This window comes from Stegostoma tigrinum, chromosome 17, assembly GCF_030684315.1.
Source record: "Stegostoma tigrinum isolate sSteTig4 chromosome 17, sSteTig4.hap1, whole genome shotgun sequence".
Classification (NCBI taxonomy): domain Eukaryota; kingdom Metazoa; phylum Chordata; class Chondrichthyes; order Orectolobiformes; family Stegostomatidae; genus Stegostoma; species Stegostoma tigrinum.
Window position 1 is genome coordinate 8594547 of NC_081370.1, and position 18340 is coordinate 8612886.

At 41.9% G+C, this 18340-nt stretch overlaps 1 protein-coding gene across 4 annotated transcripts in view; it reads left to right on the forward strand.

Moving 5' to 3' along the window:
* The window catches only part of cars1 (cysteinyl-tRNA synthetase 1), a 75846-nt gene that overhangs the window by 47757 nt on the left and 9749 nt on the right, over positions 1-18340 (forward strand). For all 4 annotated transcript variants that reach the window (XM_048545290.1, XM_048545292.2, XM_048545293.1 and 1 more), the window contains 5 exons: positions 5969-6158; positions 7339-7407; positions 9203-9284; positions 11091-11171; positions 17936-18003. In XM_048545290.1, the coding sequence (XP_048401247.1) occupies positions 5969-6158; positions 7339-7407; positions 9203-9284; positions 11091-11171; positions 17936-18003 (490 nt within the window). The remainder of the gene's footprint in view (positions 1-5968; positions 6159-7338; positions 7408-9202; positions 9285-11090; positions 11172-17935; positions 18004-18340) is intronic.

Genomic DNA, 18340 nt, shown 5'->3' on the forward strand with positions numbered 1-18340 from the left:
AGAACATATTCTGTGTTTCAGTTTATTTGTATCATTTTGTAGGTCAAATCTATTGGTAATGGACATGTATTAATAACCTGCAACACCATAAAGTGCCCAAACCTACATTTTGCTTCAGCCCTATTGCAAGTTTCTAAAAGTCCGACTTACTTACAAATATGTTCCCATGTTACTATTAATTTTAAGGATCTGAAATATGAATGTTCAGTCATACTTGTGAATGAGTATTTTATTCTGTCTCCCAATTTGCGTACAAGGTGACTGATGAACATACTCAGGAATGGAACGCATTTGTAATCTGGGTACAGTCTGTATAGAATGGCACGCATGTTTATCTGGGTCATATTTGTTTTTTCACCTGGGTGATTCAGGTACTGTACTAGGCCATGCCAGAGTCTCATTTTTTTGACCTTAATAATACTTGCATTTAATTAACTATTGGTAGGTACTATTGGTGTTCATCTCCACAAGCTAAAAATGCTGTTTTAATAAATGGAAGAGAAAAATCCTCAGTTCTGTCAGAATGAGTGCCCCCACTATTGGGGCAGGTTTGCTGCACTTTTCGGTGCAAAGGACAGGACTGTAAGCTCAAACAACATGATTGAGCGGCAAATATATTACACAACTGGACTCTGGCACTTAGCCACATTTACCAACAACCTTCTGTCAGATCAAAGCTTTTAGATCCTCAACTCCCCTTAGCTTCTCAAGAATTTCCTCCAGACAATGTCTCGGTTACACTTTTGTTCTTTAAGTTAACTTTGTTTTTGGTAGATCACAGTAAACTGTATGAACTTATCTTTATCAGTGGCCAGTACTGTCAGTGATCACTACAGATTTCGGGACATCCAGTGCTATCCTCAAATCTGACTCTTAAATTTTCTTGCTCCCCCCCGCTCAAACTGTGTGCCACAGTTTTGGTATATTGGTATGCAGCAGTTGAAGAGCTTTAGATTGTCTGACCCTGCCCCACATCCACCATCTCCAATAAGATATAGAGCATAACTGATACCTCTGCAGAGGTGAGATAGAGTTTTAGGTGTCTCTGTGTGGTAAATAATTTGTGTGAATATGTCTGAACTTGTGATGTGATGGCAAGCATGTTAATCTTGTCAGTTGTTAGTTCATTTGTGGGGGGTGGGCGGTGTGGGGAGGAGATCATGTGATCCTCGGAATTTTCTTTCTTGAACCTGAAATCCAACAAAGCCCTGACAAAAATGATCAGTCCCACAGTGAACTGACAATATAGTCTTCTCTGCATTGTGTAGGCCTGTGCCGATAGAATTACTTTCTGTTTCTACCTCTTTTACTCAGACAGAGGTGACCCAAGTAGTATTTGGTAATTCTCTGGTATTTGTCACAGCATTGACATATTTATATAAAGCTTCTAACTCTGAAACCGTCTCAGATACTTAATAAACATAAATAGAAATAAACAGGTGCAAAGCCAGTGATATTGGGAGAAGCCTAAATCTTGGGCAAATGGTTTAGTTTGATAGGAGAGGGAGATTTACGAGCAAATTCAGCAGGAAACTCCAATATAAACATGCGACTACCATTAGTCCAGGAACCAATTTAAATTAGGAAGACTGGGTGATAGGTCAGCCAGACTTGGTTTATAGTAAGCTATGAACTGCAGAGTTTGAGAGGAGCTGAAGTTCCTGCAGAGTGGAGAATGGAACATTTTCTCGGAGAGCAATGGAATAGTCCAGTCTAGAGATAGAAATGGAGAAGGGTTTCAGCAACAGCTGGGCTAAGACAACGATGAACAGGAATAGATCTATATGTACCCTATTATGCTATGTAAGAATGTTGTCAGTCACCATGAGATCAGCTCTCACTCTTGGAAACAGAACATATAGACCCAGTTTCTTGATCTCTCCTTGTAAAACAATCCTCAAGATGAATCTGAGATAATGGGAACTGCAGATGCTGGAGAATCCAAGATAACAAAGTGTGAAGCTTGATGAACGTAGCAGGCCAAGCAGCATCTCAGGAGCAGATGCTGCTTGGCTGCTGTGTTCATCCAGCTTCATACTTTGTTATCTAAAGATGAATCTGCTGACTACCTGTTGTACTCTCTCTACATATCCTTTGTACAAGGAGTCTGAAAATGTACACGATATTGCAGGTCACCACTGCTCACTACAACTATCTCACCACTATCTCACCACTGCTCCATGCAACTGCAAATGTGACAGGGCATCTTTACCTTTACAATGAAATCCCCTTGAAATGAATGCCAACCTACCATTTACTTTCAAATTTGTTTTTTGCATCTGCACCTTCTACTAAACGATGATACCAGGATCCATTTGGACACTCACACTTCAGGAATTTTTTTAACCAATGTGAATGACTTCACACTTGTTTGTTATATTCCATCTGTCTGAATTAGCCCATTCACCTAGACGGTACAAGTCTTCTTGAAGCCTCCTTGCACCATTCTCACAATTTACTTCCTCCCCCAGTTTGGTGTCATCAGCAAATTTACCATTATTATAATTGATCCCCACATCTAAATCATTTATGCAGATTTTCTGTGGTCGATGTGGTACTGATCCATGCAGTGCATCATTGGATGACAACCTGTTATTCCTGAGAATGAGCCATTATTCCTACTTTCTGCTTTCTATTTATTGGCTAATTCTCAATCCATTCTAGTATGTTCCCCCATAATTTCTCCATTCTTCTTTCTTTGTGAATAGTGGAATTATAGTCACTGTCTTCCAGTCAGCAGGAATCTGTCCATAATCTATAGAATTATGATAGATATCCGCCAATGTATCCACTATCTCCATTGCTCCTTCAACACCTATGAATCTTGCCTACTGCAAGTGATTGATTAGCTCTCAATCCAGTTCATTTTTCAAGCACAGCTTCTTTGCTAGCACTAATTTATTTTAACTCTTCAGTTTTATAAGTCCTGTGAATGCCTAGTATTTCCAGAAGATTTTCTGCAATACAGGCAAAAGCAAAGTGGCTGCTTAATTTTTTTTTACAATTTCACAATTCTGCACTATATATTCTCTTGTGCTCACTTGTAATTTATCCTTGCTTTTTTTTCCCCCCCCCCCCTCTCTTTGATGTACCAGTAGAAGCTTTTGCAGTCCACCTTTTAGGTACCCCACTCGCTTGTGTTTTTTTTTTCTCTGTCCTTATCGATTTTGTTGGCTGTCCTTTTGTGGGTTCTAAATCTCTTTTTCAATCATCATGCTTAATGCTATTTCTGGTATTCTTTTAATCCATTCAAGATTCACCATTCTCTTTTGGTGTTTCTGTTTTCTAAAGGATTGTAGTACTTCTTTTAAATACTAGCCATTGCCTATCTACTGTCAAATCTTTCAATGTACTTTCTCAATCCAAGTTAGTCAACCTGTCCCTGATGCTATCAGAGTTTCCTTTGCTCAGATTCAAGACTCTAGTTTTTCTTTGCAAGGTGTCCCTCCTCCCTGCAGTTCCTGCAGATGGTGGCTTTGCAGTCGGCGCCACGTGACATGACCTGACCTACCACAGGCATGGCAGACTTTAGGTAGCCCTGCATAGGTCAGGTAGCCCTTGCTCCTGCCGATCTCGAAGCTGGACGGTGGGTGTACAATGTTCCCGTCCACGCCCATCCTCAGCGTCACCTTGACCTGCCTCTTACTGGTCCAGATGCCAAAGGGGTCCATGATGTCGGTTAGGTCCCCTTCCAACTTCACGTACCTTCCAAGGAAGGTCAGGACATCAACTGCTGGCACATGCGGGTTGTACATGTGTACAGTCACTATACGGCTCCTCTGCGCTGGCATCACAAACAGCAGGACAGCGGTTAATACAGAGAGGGGGCCCTCACCTCCTTACTCCTTGAAAACCGCCAGGAAGCGCTCGCAAAGCTTGGCACTCCTGAAGGTTACGTCATAAAAACCTCCTACGGGGAAATCCTGCAGGCAGTAAATGTCCGCAGCAGCGAACCCACAACAGCCCAACAGGACCCTCTTCACGAAGAAGGTGTGGTCCACAGGTGCACCTTCATCCACCTTCTTCACGGAGACACGGATGATGTTCCGGACCCCCTGACCTGGGGCACGAGCACTTGCCGCAGCCATCGTTGCAGTTTGGCTGCTCCCCTGAACCAGCGTTAGGTCGAAGCCAGCATTAAGATCCACCGGTTGCAAGGGTGCACAGCCAACCCGACGTCTTCCTTCCACCTCCAACACAGCGCTCTCCTCCTCCTCGGTCCACAAAAGAGTGGGTCTTTATTTTGTTCCGGATGTGAGCTGGAAGGTTTGTTCCCAGATGTTTTGTCATCATTCTAGATAACGTCAACAGTGAGCCTCCGGTGAAGCGCTGGTGTTATGTCCCGCTTTCTATTTATGTGTTTAGGTTTCCTTGGGTTGGTGATGTCATTTCCTGTTCTTTTTCTCAGAGGGTGGTAGATGGGCTCCAAATCAATGTGTTTGTTGATGGAGTTCCGGTTGGAATGCCATGCTTCTAGGAATTCTCGTGTGTGTCTCTATTTGGCTTGTCCTAGGATGGATATGTTGTCCCAATCAAAGTGGTGTCCTTCCTCATCTGTATGTAAGGATACTAGTGATAGTGGGTCATGTCTTTTTGTGGCTAGTTGATGTTCATGTATTCTGGTGGCTAGCTTTCTGCCTGTTTGTCCAATGTAGTGTTTGTCACAGTTCTTGCAAGGTATTTTGTAAATGACGTTCATTTTGCTTGTTGCCTGTATAGGGTCTGAAAACGAACCTTCCAGCTCAGCGCGCAAACTTACATCCAGAACCTCAACCTGAGCTACAAATCTTCTCAAAATTGCCATTCCCCTACCAATCTAGTTTAAGCCCTCCACAACAGCAATAGCAAATCACTTTGTGAGGATGTTAGCCCTGCCATTTGGTACATGCACCTGGTCCCAATGCTTCAGTATGTGATTCCTTCCTTTCTACATCAATTTGTCAGCCTGTGTTCAATTGGTCAATTCTGCTGTGTCTATGCTCGCCATGTCATGTGTAAGCCTTACCTTTGCAGATTCTGCTTTTAATGTCCTTAATAGCTCCTTGAAATCCACTTTTGGGACCTCTTCCCTTTTCCTATATAAGTCATTTTTATCGAAATGGACTACAACCTCTGGCTATTCACCCTCCCACATAAAAACGCCCCACAACTGTTCCATTATACCCTTGATCAGGGCGTCATGAATGCAACGCATCATGTTTGTAGCAGCAGAAATATTTGTCTATTCCCCCAACTGACGAAAGAATCTCCTATTAGTGATGAAGGGTCTAGGCCCGAAACGTCAGCTTTTGTGCTCCTGAGATGCTGCTGGGCCTGCTGTGTTCATCCAGCCTCACATTTTATTATCTTAATCTCCTATTAGTACTGCTCGACTGCTCTTCTCCCCCCGCTCCCCCCAACCTCAGAGTTGGTGAGAGAAATGGTATAATGACCACAATATCCCTTTTTATGAACTGCAATTTGTTCTGATCAGATTTCAAAACAAATTAGACAAAATCAATTTGATGATGGAAATCATTTGAATAATAATCTGGTTTTCTAAAACTACAAGAACAGTGTAATTAAAATGTAGGTATATTGTGCAAGTTTTATGCATCAGTGTGGATTCTTGCCTCTGTAATCAGTATGTTAGCTTACAAATGAGTAGTGACCCTAGAATGTAGCATTTTTGAATATACTAGCCTCGCTTGATTTAGATATCTTCCCTTTATTTAGGTTAACTAATTGTCTCATTGTTTTGGCCACCAGCACGCTTCTGAATGGAATTTCCACAATGCGGTATTTGTAGACGCTTGAGTTATGCCCCTCTCCAACAGAATCACTTTCCTCAGCCGCCTTCTCATGATCTGAATTCTTCAGTCACATTTCAAGAATTGAAAAACGTATTTTTCACAGTCATTTCAAAAGGAAAGGTACATGCAAACCAGGTTACTGTAGTTTTACAAAAAGACTTCATTTTTAACTATAGGTTTTATGAGAAGAAAGCAGCTGTGCACAGGGCACTGTGTGATAACATTGACACCCGTGCTGTTATGGAAGAGCTGCGTTCTCTTGTGAGCCAATGTAACACATACATTGCAGCAAAGAAAAGCAACAAACAGTTACCGAATCGGATGCTGTTGAGGAACATCACATTGTATCTTAGCGAGATGCTGAAGGTGAGATGGCAAAGCACGATATGTAACACTGGTCTCTCCCACAAATGTCTCTTCCTTGAATAAAGTACTGCAAGTTTGTAAATCTTAACTAAAAACAGAATATGCTAGAAATATTCAGCAAGCTTGAAGACCACATCTGGGGAGAGAGAAATTGAAAATGTTTAAGGTCTGACAAAGGTTTGTCAACCTTGAAACATTAACGCTTTTTCTGTCTCCACAGATACTCCTAGATTTACTGTGTATTTTCTATTCTTTATCATGTGATTCTTCACAATCTGATTCTTCCAATCTATTACTCTGATAGCCATGATCAAGTTTTCTGTTTTCAATTCATGTTTGAATTTCATCAATAAATTATCAAATGTTTGTTTGTTTTTATTTTAAATTTACTCTCCCCTGGAAATAAACAGGCTGCACCAATAGATTTCTTCAGAGCTGCCAGCCATAATAGTTTCATCATAACTGACATGTAAGGTTTGTTTCTGCCTGTTCTTTCCAGCTATCCCCTGCTTCTTTTCCCAATTATCCCCTGCTTCTGCCAAAGACACTCGACTGTTCCTAGATTATCCAAAGACAGAGGCCTGGTTACCCACTAAAATCTGGCCTAATTGACCATTCTGCCTATGTTTTGAACGTGGCTATAATTCTTTCTCAAAGGATACTGATTTATAAGTGATATTACAGTCAGTTACAATCGGAACATTTATATGTCAAGTGGATCTGCACCAGGTGATGAAGTAACCAACAAAAGGGAAAAACATACTGAGACTCATCTTCGCCAATCTGCTTGTTAGTGGTGAATGTGCCCATGACAATATCATTCAGAGTGACCACCACATAAAGTGACCTGTGGGAAATAATCAGGAGTGGAATTTTCCGCATTCTAGCCAAAGGGCACTGTTGCAAATTCTCCCAGTCCAATTATCGGCTCTGCTAAGGATCAACTCATTCAGAGTATTTGATTTGTTTGCTGTGGGCCAGTGTGATATGAGGCATTCTAAATACTAGATTATCCAACTACAGTTCTCACTTTCAGTGAAGTGCATAGTTGCTGCAGATCCAATTGGAGAATTATGCTTGTAAGGTGTGAGTGGTTAAAAACTATTAATTATCAGGCTTTGTTGATAGGCCTAACAGTGGGAAAGAAAACTATAATTGTTTCCTTCTATCTGTGAATCAGATTTTTGGAGCAATAGAGGGTGAAGAACCAATAGGATTCCCTGTTGGAGGAGGCAGCGAGAATTTAAATGTAAGTATTTGCAGTCTCTCTCTCTCTCTCTCTCTCTCTCTCTCTCTCTCTCTCTCTCTCTCTCTCTGTCATATTTGCAGTCTCTCTCACACCACACACACACACACACACCTGTCTCACTCTCGCACTCTCACACACACTCTCTCTCACATAAAGGAATCCACAAAGTCACGTTTACTATCTTGCTTCTACATTGAAGAATATGATCATTCAAGCAGTAATACAGTTGGAGGTTGCAAGTACTGTATTTTAATTGCACATAACAAAAAAAGTTAATATTTGGCATTTAAACATAGAAACATCCAATTTGTTGCAATCATTTAAGCTGTTTGCAGCTGTTTACTTCTTTCAATGTGTAGTCACTGGGGGAAAATAGCAAGAAATTTGTGTATAAATGCTACACCTCAACAAATTATTAATCAGACCACATTTGGGAGATTGTGTTCAGTTCTGGGCACCTTTATTGAGGAAGGAAGTTAAAGCCCTGGAGAGAGTTCAAAGGAGATTTATTAGAATAATACCAACAATGAAGGATTTTAGATACGGGGAAAGGTTAGAGAAATTGGGCTCATTTTCCTTGTAACGTAGAAGATTAGGAGGTGACATTATTTGAGGCGTTCAAAATTATGAACAATTTTGACAGTGTGAAGGAGGACTTTCTGATACCACTGGTTGGTATGTCAGTACTAAGGAGTCATCATTTCATGATTGTCAGCAAGAAAGCTAGGAGTGAGATGAGGCAAAACTTCTTTAATCAGAGAATCATCAAATCCCTACAGTGCTGAAAGAGGCCATTTGGCCCTTTTTAGGTTTGCACCGACCCTCCAAAGAGCATCCTACACAAATACAATCCTTATAATCCACATTTGCTAATCCACCACACACTACAGGACAATTTAGCGTGGCCAACCCACCTAACCTGCACAACTCTGAACTGTAGGAGGAAACCCAAACACCTTGAGGAAACACACATAGGCATGGGTAGAATGTACAAACTCCACATAGTCACCCGAGGCTGGAATCAAATTTGAGTTCCTGATTCTATGAAGCAGCAGTGCTACCCTAGCTGTTAAGATTTGGAATGCACTCCCTGGGTGAGTGGTGGAGGCAGATTCCATAGGGGGTTTCAAATGCATATTTGAAAGTGATAAATTTAGAGAGCTACGGAGAGAGGGCTTGGAATGGCACTAACTAAATAGCTCTTGGGCCCCATTACAGACACGATTGATGGAATGGCCTCCTTTTGCAGTGTAAACTTCTGTAATTTTAAATTATAAAATCCTAAAATATGAGAAAGGTAAATGTCAAGCTCTTCTATTTTGGGTGGTACCCATTGGGGTATGACTGCTTTCCAGAGGAATTCCCCTATTCTACTTTGAAGAATGGCATGTATTATTTTACATCTATCCTAAAAGGATAGTGTGCCTGTCTTAATACATCATCGAAAAAGCAGTATCTATAAATGATGAAGCACTGTCAGCCTTGAATTATGTGTTTAAATCCTGGAGGAGCTTGAACCCATAAGCTTTTAACTCAGCAGCTGCCGCTTAGCTAGGTCTGAAATGTTATTCTACAACCAGTCGAAAGTGAAAGTGTTAATCATTGTGCAGTGGTCTTGGGAAGAGCTGGTCACTGTGTAGGAAACCCTCAAATTGACATCTGCTTGAGTTCCAAAAAGCATTTAAACTGTGCAATGATAGATGTAGATTGCTATGGTGTGGTAAGGGACCTTTCACTGTAACAAATTCAGTGGTCAGTTTCTACTGCCTTTTTAATTCTTGTCTTCTGCATCCAGTTGGAAGCCACCATCATGCCCTACCTGAAGGTACTATCAGATTTTCGTGAGAATGTGCGACAAATTGCCCGTGAGAAGAAAGGTACAGAACGATGAATTAGTATGTTTTCCTAATAAATCTACTTAGCTTATGGGTGGCGTCCCTGTGCCTAATGTAGTTGAATCACAGTTCCAAGATGCAACGGTGAAGTGGTTATTGCAGTGCTTTAATAAGATGCAACATGACCAGAGTACCACAGTCTTAGCATAACTAACTTGTGCTTTTACTTGTTTTGGTCATGTGGATCCACAATTTGTTTGCATCTTGATCTGGTGATCTGCTTAATTAAATAACAAGTCTACTAACATACTGATCCCTGAGCCATTGTAGTTAACTGTTTCTTCTACTCAGGATGCCTGGTTCCTGTAAGTAAAAGCAAAATATTGTGGATGCTGGATTTACAACTAAGAATGCTGGAGAAACTCAACAGGTCTGGTAGCATCTGTGGATAGAGAAGCAGATTTAACTCTCTCTTTTAATTAGCATCATATTGGACTTGAAACATTAACATTGCTTTTCTCACCACAGTTGATGCCAGACCAGGCGAGTTTCTGTAGCATTTTTGTTTCTGTGCTTGACTTTTGTGCATTTATGCTTGACTCCTCTAACCTTCGTTGCACCCTTCGTCCAATTTCTTTTCCAACCAGTTTAACCAGAATCTCCATCATTTTAAGCTTCAAATGCCTTTGGGGCATAATTTGTCAAATACACTAAGGAAATTGAGGTAGATATTCATGAAGTTGGTGTCCATGCCAGTCATCTCATACCCTGTTATCAAAAATAAGTTCCAAGTTACCCAAGATACAGTATAATTGGAGCTGCTATCAAATGCAATATATGACCAGTGATATCAATGCTGCCTGCAGTGCTGAACATATCAGGGCTGATCTCCTCTAGACTATTTGGTAGAATAATCTTGTAGAGAGGAAAGCTGCAGACTCAACAAAGAACACCTCATGTAGTTTGGGTATCAGCTTCTCCTACTGATGTGGCATGTACCCCATTTTGAAGGAAATGTGAAAAGGTTCGGTAGAAGTAACAAAAGAAAGGTACAACCTCTCCCTTATAACCCTCCTTAAGCAATTTCTTCACGAAATGTAACAACACCCCGTTTTGTCAGCTTCAAAGATGCTGACTGACCAAAGTGGGGGAAATGTGATTGAGAAAAGTATTTACAAAGCAATTTATTATCATGCCAAAAGTCTCATGACCTGCAGAGCAATGCTCTGAGTGAATCAAATGTTGAATAACAATCTTGATTGCGTTATGAGTTATCAATTCACATCCAAACAAGGTTTATGGTATTGTTGAGATAACACAGTGTGGAGCTCGAGGAACACAACAGGCTGGACAGCATCAGAGAAGTAGGCAAGTTGACATTTCGGGTCAGAACCCTTCATCAGATTATCTGAAGAAAATCTGAAAAAGGGTCCTGATCCGAAATGTCAACTGTCCTGCTCCTCTGATGCTGCCTGGCCTGCTGGGTTCCTCCAGCTGCATACACGTTATCTCTGACTCTGGCATCTGCAGTTCCTACTATCTCTTATGGCATTGTTGAGGTGATGTAACTTTAAAAAACTGGCACAAAAGCTTTACTCTTCCTCCAACTTATTGTTTACTCAACTGAAAATGCTTCATGCAATAGCATGGATGGAATTTTACTTTGATTTTATACCAATAGAAGGAAAAATGAATTCCCAGTATAATCCCAGCTTGATAAATGTGCAGGAAAAGTAAGGAAAAAGTTTGGAGTGTATTCTGTTCACCTTTGTTGATTTGGTCACAAAACTCAATGATCCTGGTGTGGCCTAAAATAGGTCCATTGCATAACCTTCATCTGTGTTACAGTGAGTGAGGTTCTCCAGCTGTGTGATCACCTTCGAGATGACATCCTTCCAGAGCTTGGAGTTCGTTTTGAAGACCATGAAGGTACTGAATTGGGTCACCTGAAGGTTATCATCTGTAGATATTGCTAGCTTTGACTTCATTGAGTGGGTTATGATATTTTCATACACTAACAAATTTTGTCTTTCAGTGTTGAACTTGATTATCATACCATTTTTCCCAGTATTCTTTCACCATGCTGTGACTGAGAGACTCCTTTTTTTATGCCCTCTAAGTTTGGGATATATGTTTGGTGGTACCTGATCATGAGGTGTTGTTTTCTATTGTCATCAGCTCAATTTCCAGCCAGATTGCTGAAGCATTGGATGGAATTGAAAGTGGCCTCTGGAAGCAGGATTTGAGGCAGTGTAATAACTCATGGAGAGAGAAATGTGCATAGTGGGGAGTTGATGTTTAGCCCGTAGGAGGGTTCTCGGGTGTATCAGATAAATATTGGCTCTGTTCATTAGTTAATCAGGAGTTAAATTATGTAGTCTAACTTTTCCTAACTAATTATTTTTTTCAGAACCATCCAAGTATTCAATATCGATAGAGACTTTTGGAGGGTTCCAAGTGTTAGATTAGGTTAGATTCCCCACAGCGTGGAAACAGGCCCTTCGGCCCAACAAGTCCACACCACCCCTTGAAGCATCCCACCCAGACCCATCCCCCTGTAACCCACACACCTCTGAACACTACGGGCAATTTAGCATGGCTGATCCATCTAGCCTCCACATCTTTGGACTGTGGGAGGAAACCCACGCAGACACGGAGAGAATGTGCAAATTACACACAGGCAGTCGTTTGAGGCTGGAATTGAACCCGGGTCCCTGGCACTAAGGCTGCAGTGCTAACCACTGAGCCACTGTGCCGCCCCTAATTGTGGAAATATGGTGGAATTACACAGCAGTTCAATAGGCCAGGCAATTCCTTTGAAGTGTGCTATGATTCTGCAGGGCCTCCATGCACAACTCCTACCTGTGCTTGCAAAATGATTATCACAACAGGGGATAATTTGCCCTAATGTCATACCGGTTCTCCTGTTGGTGGCTGAGACCCCCTTGTCATCAATATTACATATATGTTTTGAAATACTGAGGGGGCTTGACACCAGGGTAGAAGCTGAGAAAATATTTTCCCTGCAGGGGAATCCATTACTATGGGTGACAGTGTGGAGCTGGATGAATACAGCAGGCCAAGCAGCATCTGAGGAGCACAAAAGCTGATGTTTCGGGCCTAGAACGTTCATCAGAAAAGGGGGATCGGGAGAGGATTCTGAAATAAATAGGGAGAGAGGGGGAGGTGGACCGAAAATGGATGGAGGAGAAGATAGGTGGAGAGGAGAGTATAGGTGGGGAGGTAGGGAGGGGATAAGTCAGTCCCGGGAGGACGGGCAGGTCAAGGGGGTGGGATGAGGTTAGTAGGTAGGAAATGGAGGTGCAGCTTGAGGTGGGATGAGGGGATAGGTGAGAGGAAGAACGTTAGGGAGGCGGGGACGAGCTGGGCTGGTTTTGGGATGGAGTTGGGGGAGCAAAGATTTTGAAGCTGGTGAAATTGACATTGATCCCATTGGGCTGCAGGGTTCCTAAGCAGAAAATTAGTTGCTGTTCCTGCAACCTACGGGTGGCATCGTTATGGCACTGCAGGAGGCCCAGGATGGACATGTCATCCAAGGAATGGGAGGGGGAGTTGAAATGGTTTGCAACTGGGAGGTGCAGTTGTTTAGTGCGAACCGGGCATAGGTGTTCTGCAAAGCGGTCCCCAAGCCTCCGCTTGGTTTCCCCAATGTAGAGAAAGCCACAATGGTACAGTGGATGCAGTATACCACATTGGCAGATGTGCAGGTGAACATCTGCCTAGTGTGGAAAGTCATCTTGGAGCCTGGGATGGGGGTGAGGGAGGAGGTGTGGGGGCAAAGTGTAGCCCTGTCCCTGAGGAACACCACTCAGCACTGACCTCCAGGCCGAATACTTAACATCTACAACCACTCTCTGCCTCCTGTTAGCCAACCAATTCTGAATCCAGACAGCCAAATCACCCTGTGTCCCATACTTCCTGACTTTATGAATGAGCCTGCCGTGGGGAACCTTATCAAATGCCTTGCTGAAGTCCATGTACACCACATCCACTGCTCGACCCTCCTCAACCTGTCTCATGACCTCCTCAAAGAACTCAATAAGATTTGTGAGGCATGACCTGCCCCCCTCAAAGCCATGCTGACTCCCTTTAATCACACTATGCTTTTCCAAATAGTCATAAATCCTATCCCTTAAAATTTTTTCAAAACCTTGCTGACCACAGACGTAAGACTGACAATTTGAGACTGAGTTAGACAGAATGTTGATTTAAGGGTTATACGAACAAGCAGGAAAGTGGAATTAAGTCCATTTTTGAGTGGCAGTGCAGACTTAATGGGCTAAATAACATATTCGTGCTCCTTTTTTTTGTGTTTATATTAACGGTGGGGAAACTTCGTGCCTTGGTTCCAGTCTTCAGAACAATGCTTCTTACTGCACTAAAAAGGACAATAAGAAGAATCAGCTTTCCTGCTCCTCTGATGCTGCTCGGCTTGCTGTGTTCATCCAGCTCTACACCTTGTTGTCTGATATTCCTGAGAATTTTTGTTGCAAAATGTTTCTCCTGCCTTCCTAGCCCAGGGCACCGAGAGCTAATGTAATGGTCATAACCAGTATTCAAGCTGAAATCAGCAAATTCAGAATCAACAGAGAATTAACCTGGACCCTTTAGTCAACTTTTGTTACGATGTAATTAGCCACTGAGTTGTTAATGAGTAACTTTTATAGTGTTTTTTAAAGAATTGTTTTTAATGCTTTCCCAATGGGTAGTTGGTTGACATAGACAACAGAGTGCAAGGTTTAATCTCAGCCTGCTACAATGGAACTCTACACTTGGCTGCAGAGTTTTCGATGAGCAAGAGGGGGGGGAAAAAAACTGATTGAAAGCTTTATCCAGACTATTGAATGCTGACTTGGTAGGCATAAAGTTGAAAAGTCAAGTCATGGTAAAGACAGTTGAAAAGCCATGTTTTAGTTAATGTTTGAACATGTTTTTGACAAATTTATTCCAGTTTTATGTGGCAAAGTTGTGTCTAATATTTGACCAGCTGTCACATCACTGAATCACGGAGCAAGACACTTACAATATTGTTCATGACCTTGGGTGCTCTGTAATTTTGAACTGTAGCCATTAATGTAGTATAAGAAACAAAGCAGGGATAAGAACTTAAGAAATAGGAACGGGAGTAGACTGTTTGGCCCCTCGAGCCTACTCCACCATTCTATAGAATCATGGCTGATCTGACATTCCTCATGTCTGTTTTCCTACCTTTTCCCCCATAATCCTGGATTTCCTTTCTAATCAATAATCTATCTATAATACGTGCAAGGACTCTGTCTCCACAGTTCTCTATGGCAAGATTTCTGTAAGACCATGAGACATGGGAGTGGAAGTAAGGCCATTCGGCCCATCATGTCCACTCCGCCATTTAAATCATGGCTGATGGGCATTTCAACTCCACTTCCCTGCACTCTCCCCATAGCCCTTGATTCCTTGTGAGATCAAGAACTTGTTGATCTCTGCCTTGAAGGCATCTAACGCCCTGGCCTCCACTGCACTCCGTGGCAATGAATTCCACAGGCCCACCACTCTCTGGCTGAAGAAATGTCGTCGCATTTCCGTTTTAAATTTACCCCCTCTAATTTTAAGGCTGTGCCCACGGGTCATAGTCTCCCCGCCTAATGGAAACAATTTCCCAGCGTCCACCCAGCCATACATTATTTTGTAAGTTTCTATTAGATCTCCCCTCAACCTTCTAAACTGTAATGAGTACAATCCCAGGATCCTTAGCCGTTCATCATACGTTAAACCTACCATTCCAGGGATCATCCGTAATCTCTGCTGTACGCGCTCCAGGGCTAGTATATCCTTCCTGAGGTGTGGGGTCCAAAATTGGACACAGTATTCTAAATGGGGCCTAACCAGAGCTTTATAAAGTCTCAGAAGCACAGCACTGCTTTTATATTCCAACCCTCTTGAGATAAACGACAACATTACATTTGCTTTCTTAATGACGGAGTCTACCTGCAAGTTAACCTTTAGAGAATCCTGGACCAACACTCCCAGATCCCTTTGTACCACTGCTTTACAAATTTTCTCACCATTTAGAAAATAGTCCATGCTTGTATTCTTTATTCCAAAGTGCAAAACCTTCCAAAGATATCCAACCCTCTTAAAGAAGAAATTCCTCATGTTAGTCGTAAATTGGTGTCCCTTTTATTCTGAGGCTATGCTTTCTCGTCCTTGACCATCCATGAGGCGAAGCACACTCTTCAGCATTTACCCTGTCAAGCTGTTTAAGAATCCCCTGTGTTAATGAGATCATTTGTTGTTCTTCTAAATTCCAATAAATAAAGTCCCAAACTGTTAAGAACAACTTTGTTCGTAAAACAGTTCCTCCACACCAAGGATCATCCAAACAGGTCGAAAAGCATCCCCTCTTGTGCTGTAGCAATTCTGTGAATTACTGCACAGCAAGCTCCCAGAAGCAACAATGCAGCAATGGCTAAAGAATCTGTTTTTAGTGATGATTGAAGTATAATTGTTGACCAGGACACAGTGGATAACTCCTAAGCTCCTCTTAAAAATGGTGCCAGGGCTTTTTTTTTAACATCCACTTGAGATAGCAAACAGGTCTTGGTTCAATTATCATCTGAAAAACAAAAATCCCAACAGCACAACACTCGTTTACCACAGCCACTCTAAAATGTCAGCCTAGATTTTTGTGCTGAAGTCTCTGGAGTGACTTTGGAACCCAGAACTCTCAGAAGATTAAAGGAACAAGTGATTCAGCCTGTGGACCTGTTCCACTATTCACTGAGATCATGGCTAATCATATATCTCAATGTATGTTTCCAGCATTATTTACATATCACTTGATGGTCTTTCATCTCCAGAAATCTGATTTTTGTATTGAGCATGGACAATGACTGAGCTTCCACAACAGTCTAAAGTAGAGAATTCCAAAGATTTACTACACTCTGAATGAAGAAATTCCTCCTCGCTTCAGCCTCCTCCTTACTTCAGTCTCAAATGGCCAGCCCTTATCCTGAGACTCTTATACCCTGGTTCTAGAATCACCAGCTAGGGTAAATGTCATATCTAAGGCTAGAACTATCAAGAATAAAGCAACGGAACTGGTAAATAGTTATGTCAAAAACCTGAATAAGCTTTGTCTTTAAATAGACAAATGACTGCCCTCTGAGAAAAACAAAAGTTGTGCACACTGAGGGCAATTGATTATGAAATGTGATCAATTAAAAATTTAATGACCAGGGTTATAGGATTGCAGAAAGATGAACCACTTGCCTGGATGAGTACAAGGGGCAGCATGGTGGCTCATTGGTTAGCACTGCTGCCTCACAGCGCCAGGGATCTAAGTTCGATTCCACCCTCAGGTGACCTGTCTGAATGGAGTTTGCACATTCTCCCCATGTCTGCGTGGGTTTCCACCAGGTGCTCTGGTTTCCTTCCATAGTGTGAAGATGTGCAGGCTAGAGGGATTGGCCATGCTAAATTGCTGATCGTGTTCAGATATGTGTAGACTAGGTGGGTTATAGGGGATGAGCTGGGTGGGACGCTGTGAGGGTCAGTGTGGACTTGTTGGGCCGAAGGGCCTGTTTCCACACTGTAGGGATTCTATAATTATGAAATTATTAGAATGGAAAAGGCACTTGGAAGAAATTTTAAAAAGGCGGAACGGTGGCTCAGTAGTTAACACTGCAGTCTCACAGCGCCAGGGACCCGGGTTCGATTCCCGCCACGGGCGACTGTCTGTGTGGAGTTTGCACATTCTCCCTGTATCTGCGTGGGTTTCCTGCGGGTGCTCCGGTTTCCTCCCACAGTCCAAAGATGTGCAGATTAGGTGGATTGGCCATGCTAAATTGCCCGTAGTGTTCAGTGGTGTGTGGGTTATAGGGGAATGGGTCTGGGTGGGATGCTTCAAGGAGCGGTGTGGACTTGTTGGGCTAAAGGGCCTATTTCCACACTGTAGGGAATCTAATCTAACTTTAGCACAGATGACTGGCTAAAGAGTAAATTAAATAGTTATGAACATAGTGAAAGATATAATATCCAACTCGAGCTGGTTTAAAGGTTTTAGTAGAGGTCCAAATTGATGAAAATCGCATCGTTTAAACTCTTCAAGTGCACTGTTCTCGATGTCTGTCTTGTAAACAGGAGGATCATTAGTTTCAACAGCCTTTCTGAGACATGTATGGCCATTAGGGAGTCGGCAAACATCAAAAAGGTACAATTTCTTCATATCCACCTGGCCAACTGATAGCGCTTTATCTTTGGGCAGTTTCAATTAACTATAGAGAAATTCTGTTCTCTATGCAGTGTCTTGTGAACTGTACAGAAACCTATTTTTGTTTATTGGCCACACTACCATACATATCAAAAAGATCCTCTCCATTCTCCCCATATGTAATATCCTTACCAGAGTTCTATCCTCCAAATTCCTCACTTGTATTAGAATTGCTCTGTGCTTCCAATTCTTTCTGCTACAAAGTATTATTGGTGTTTATTAAGAGCAAGATCAGACTTTTCTGTATTACAATCTTAATGCCCTTGTACTGTCACAAAGAATAGCTACTTATGTGTTAGAAACCCTGCCCACCCCATTGTGTTTTCTTTTTCTGAAGATTTTAAACACTTAGATTAAGGAATATTGAACTGAAGAGCTTAAAGGGTTAGGCTGGCATTTCTAATGGTTTCCTATCGTTTTGCAGGATTACCTACTGTGGTGAAACTTGTGGACAGAGAGACATTGCTGAGGGAGAGAGAAGAGAAGAAAAGGGTAAGTTGATCTTTTCATGTTGGAAAAGTAAAAGTATACAATGGAACATTAAGCTGTGCGGTGAAGTGAGATTGAGGAGACTGTCTGTATTCATTAGAGTTTAGAATAAAGAGAGATTATCAAATTCAAACTTACAAAATTTGTAAAGAGCTGAATAGGGTCAACACGCTATTGGAAACTTTAGTGAGCAATAAATATAGGAACAGATCAGTGGCAAATATTTATTTTCACAACCTGGCGGTTTCATTTTTAAGATACATGAAAACTCGGTATTTTCCTCGCCTAATAAATCTGGTGAGCAAAACTTTCCATGTTGGTAGATTCAGTGACTGTAGTG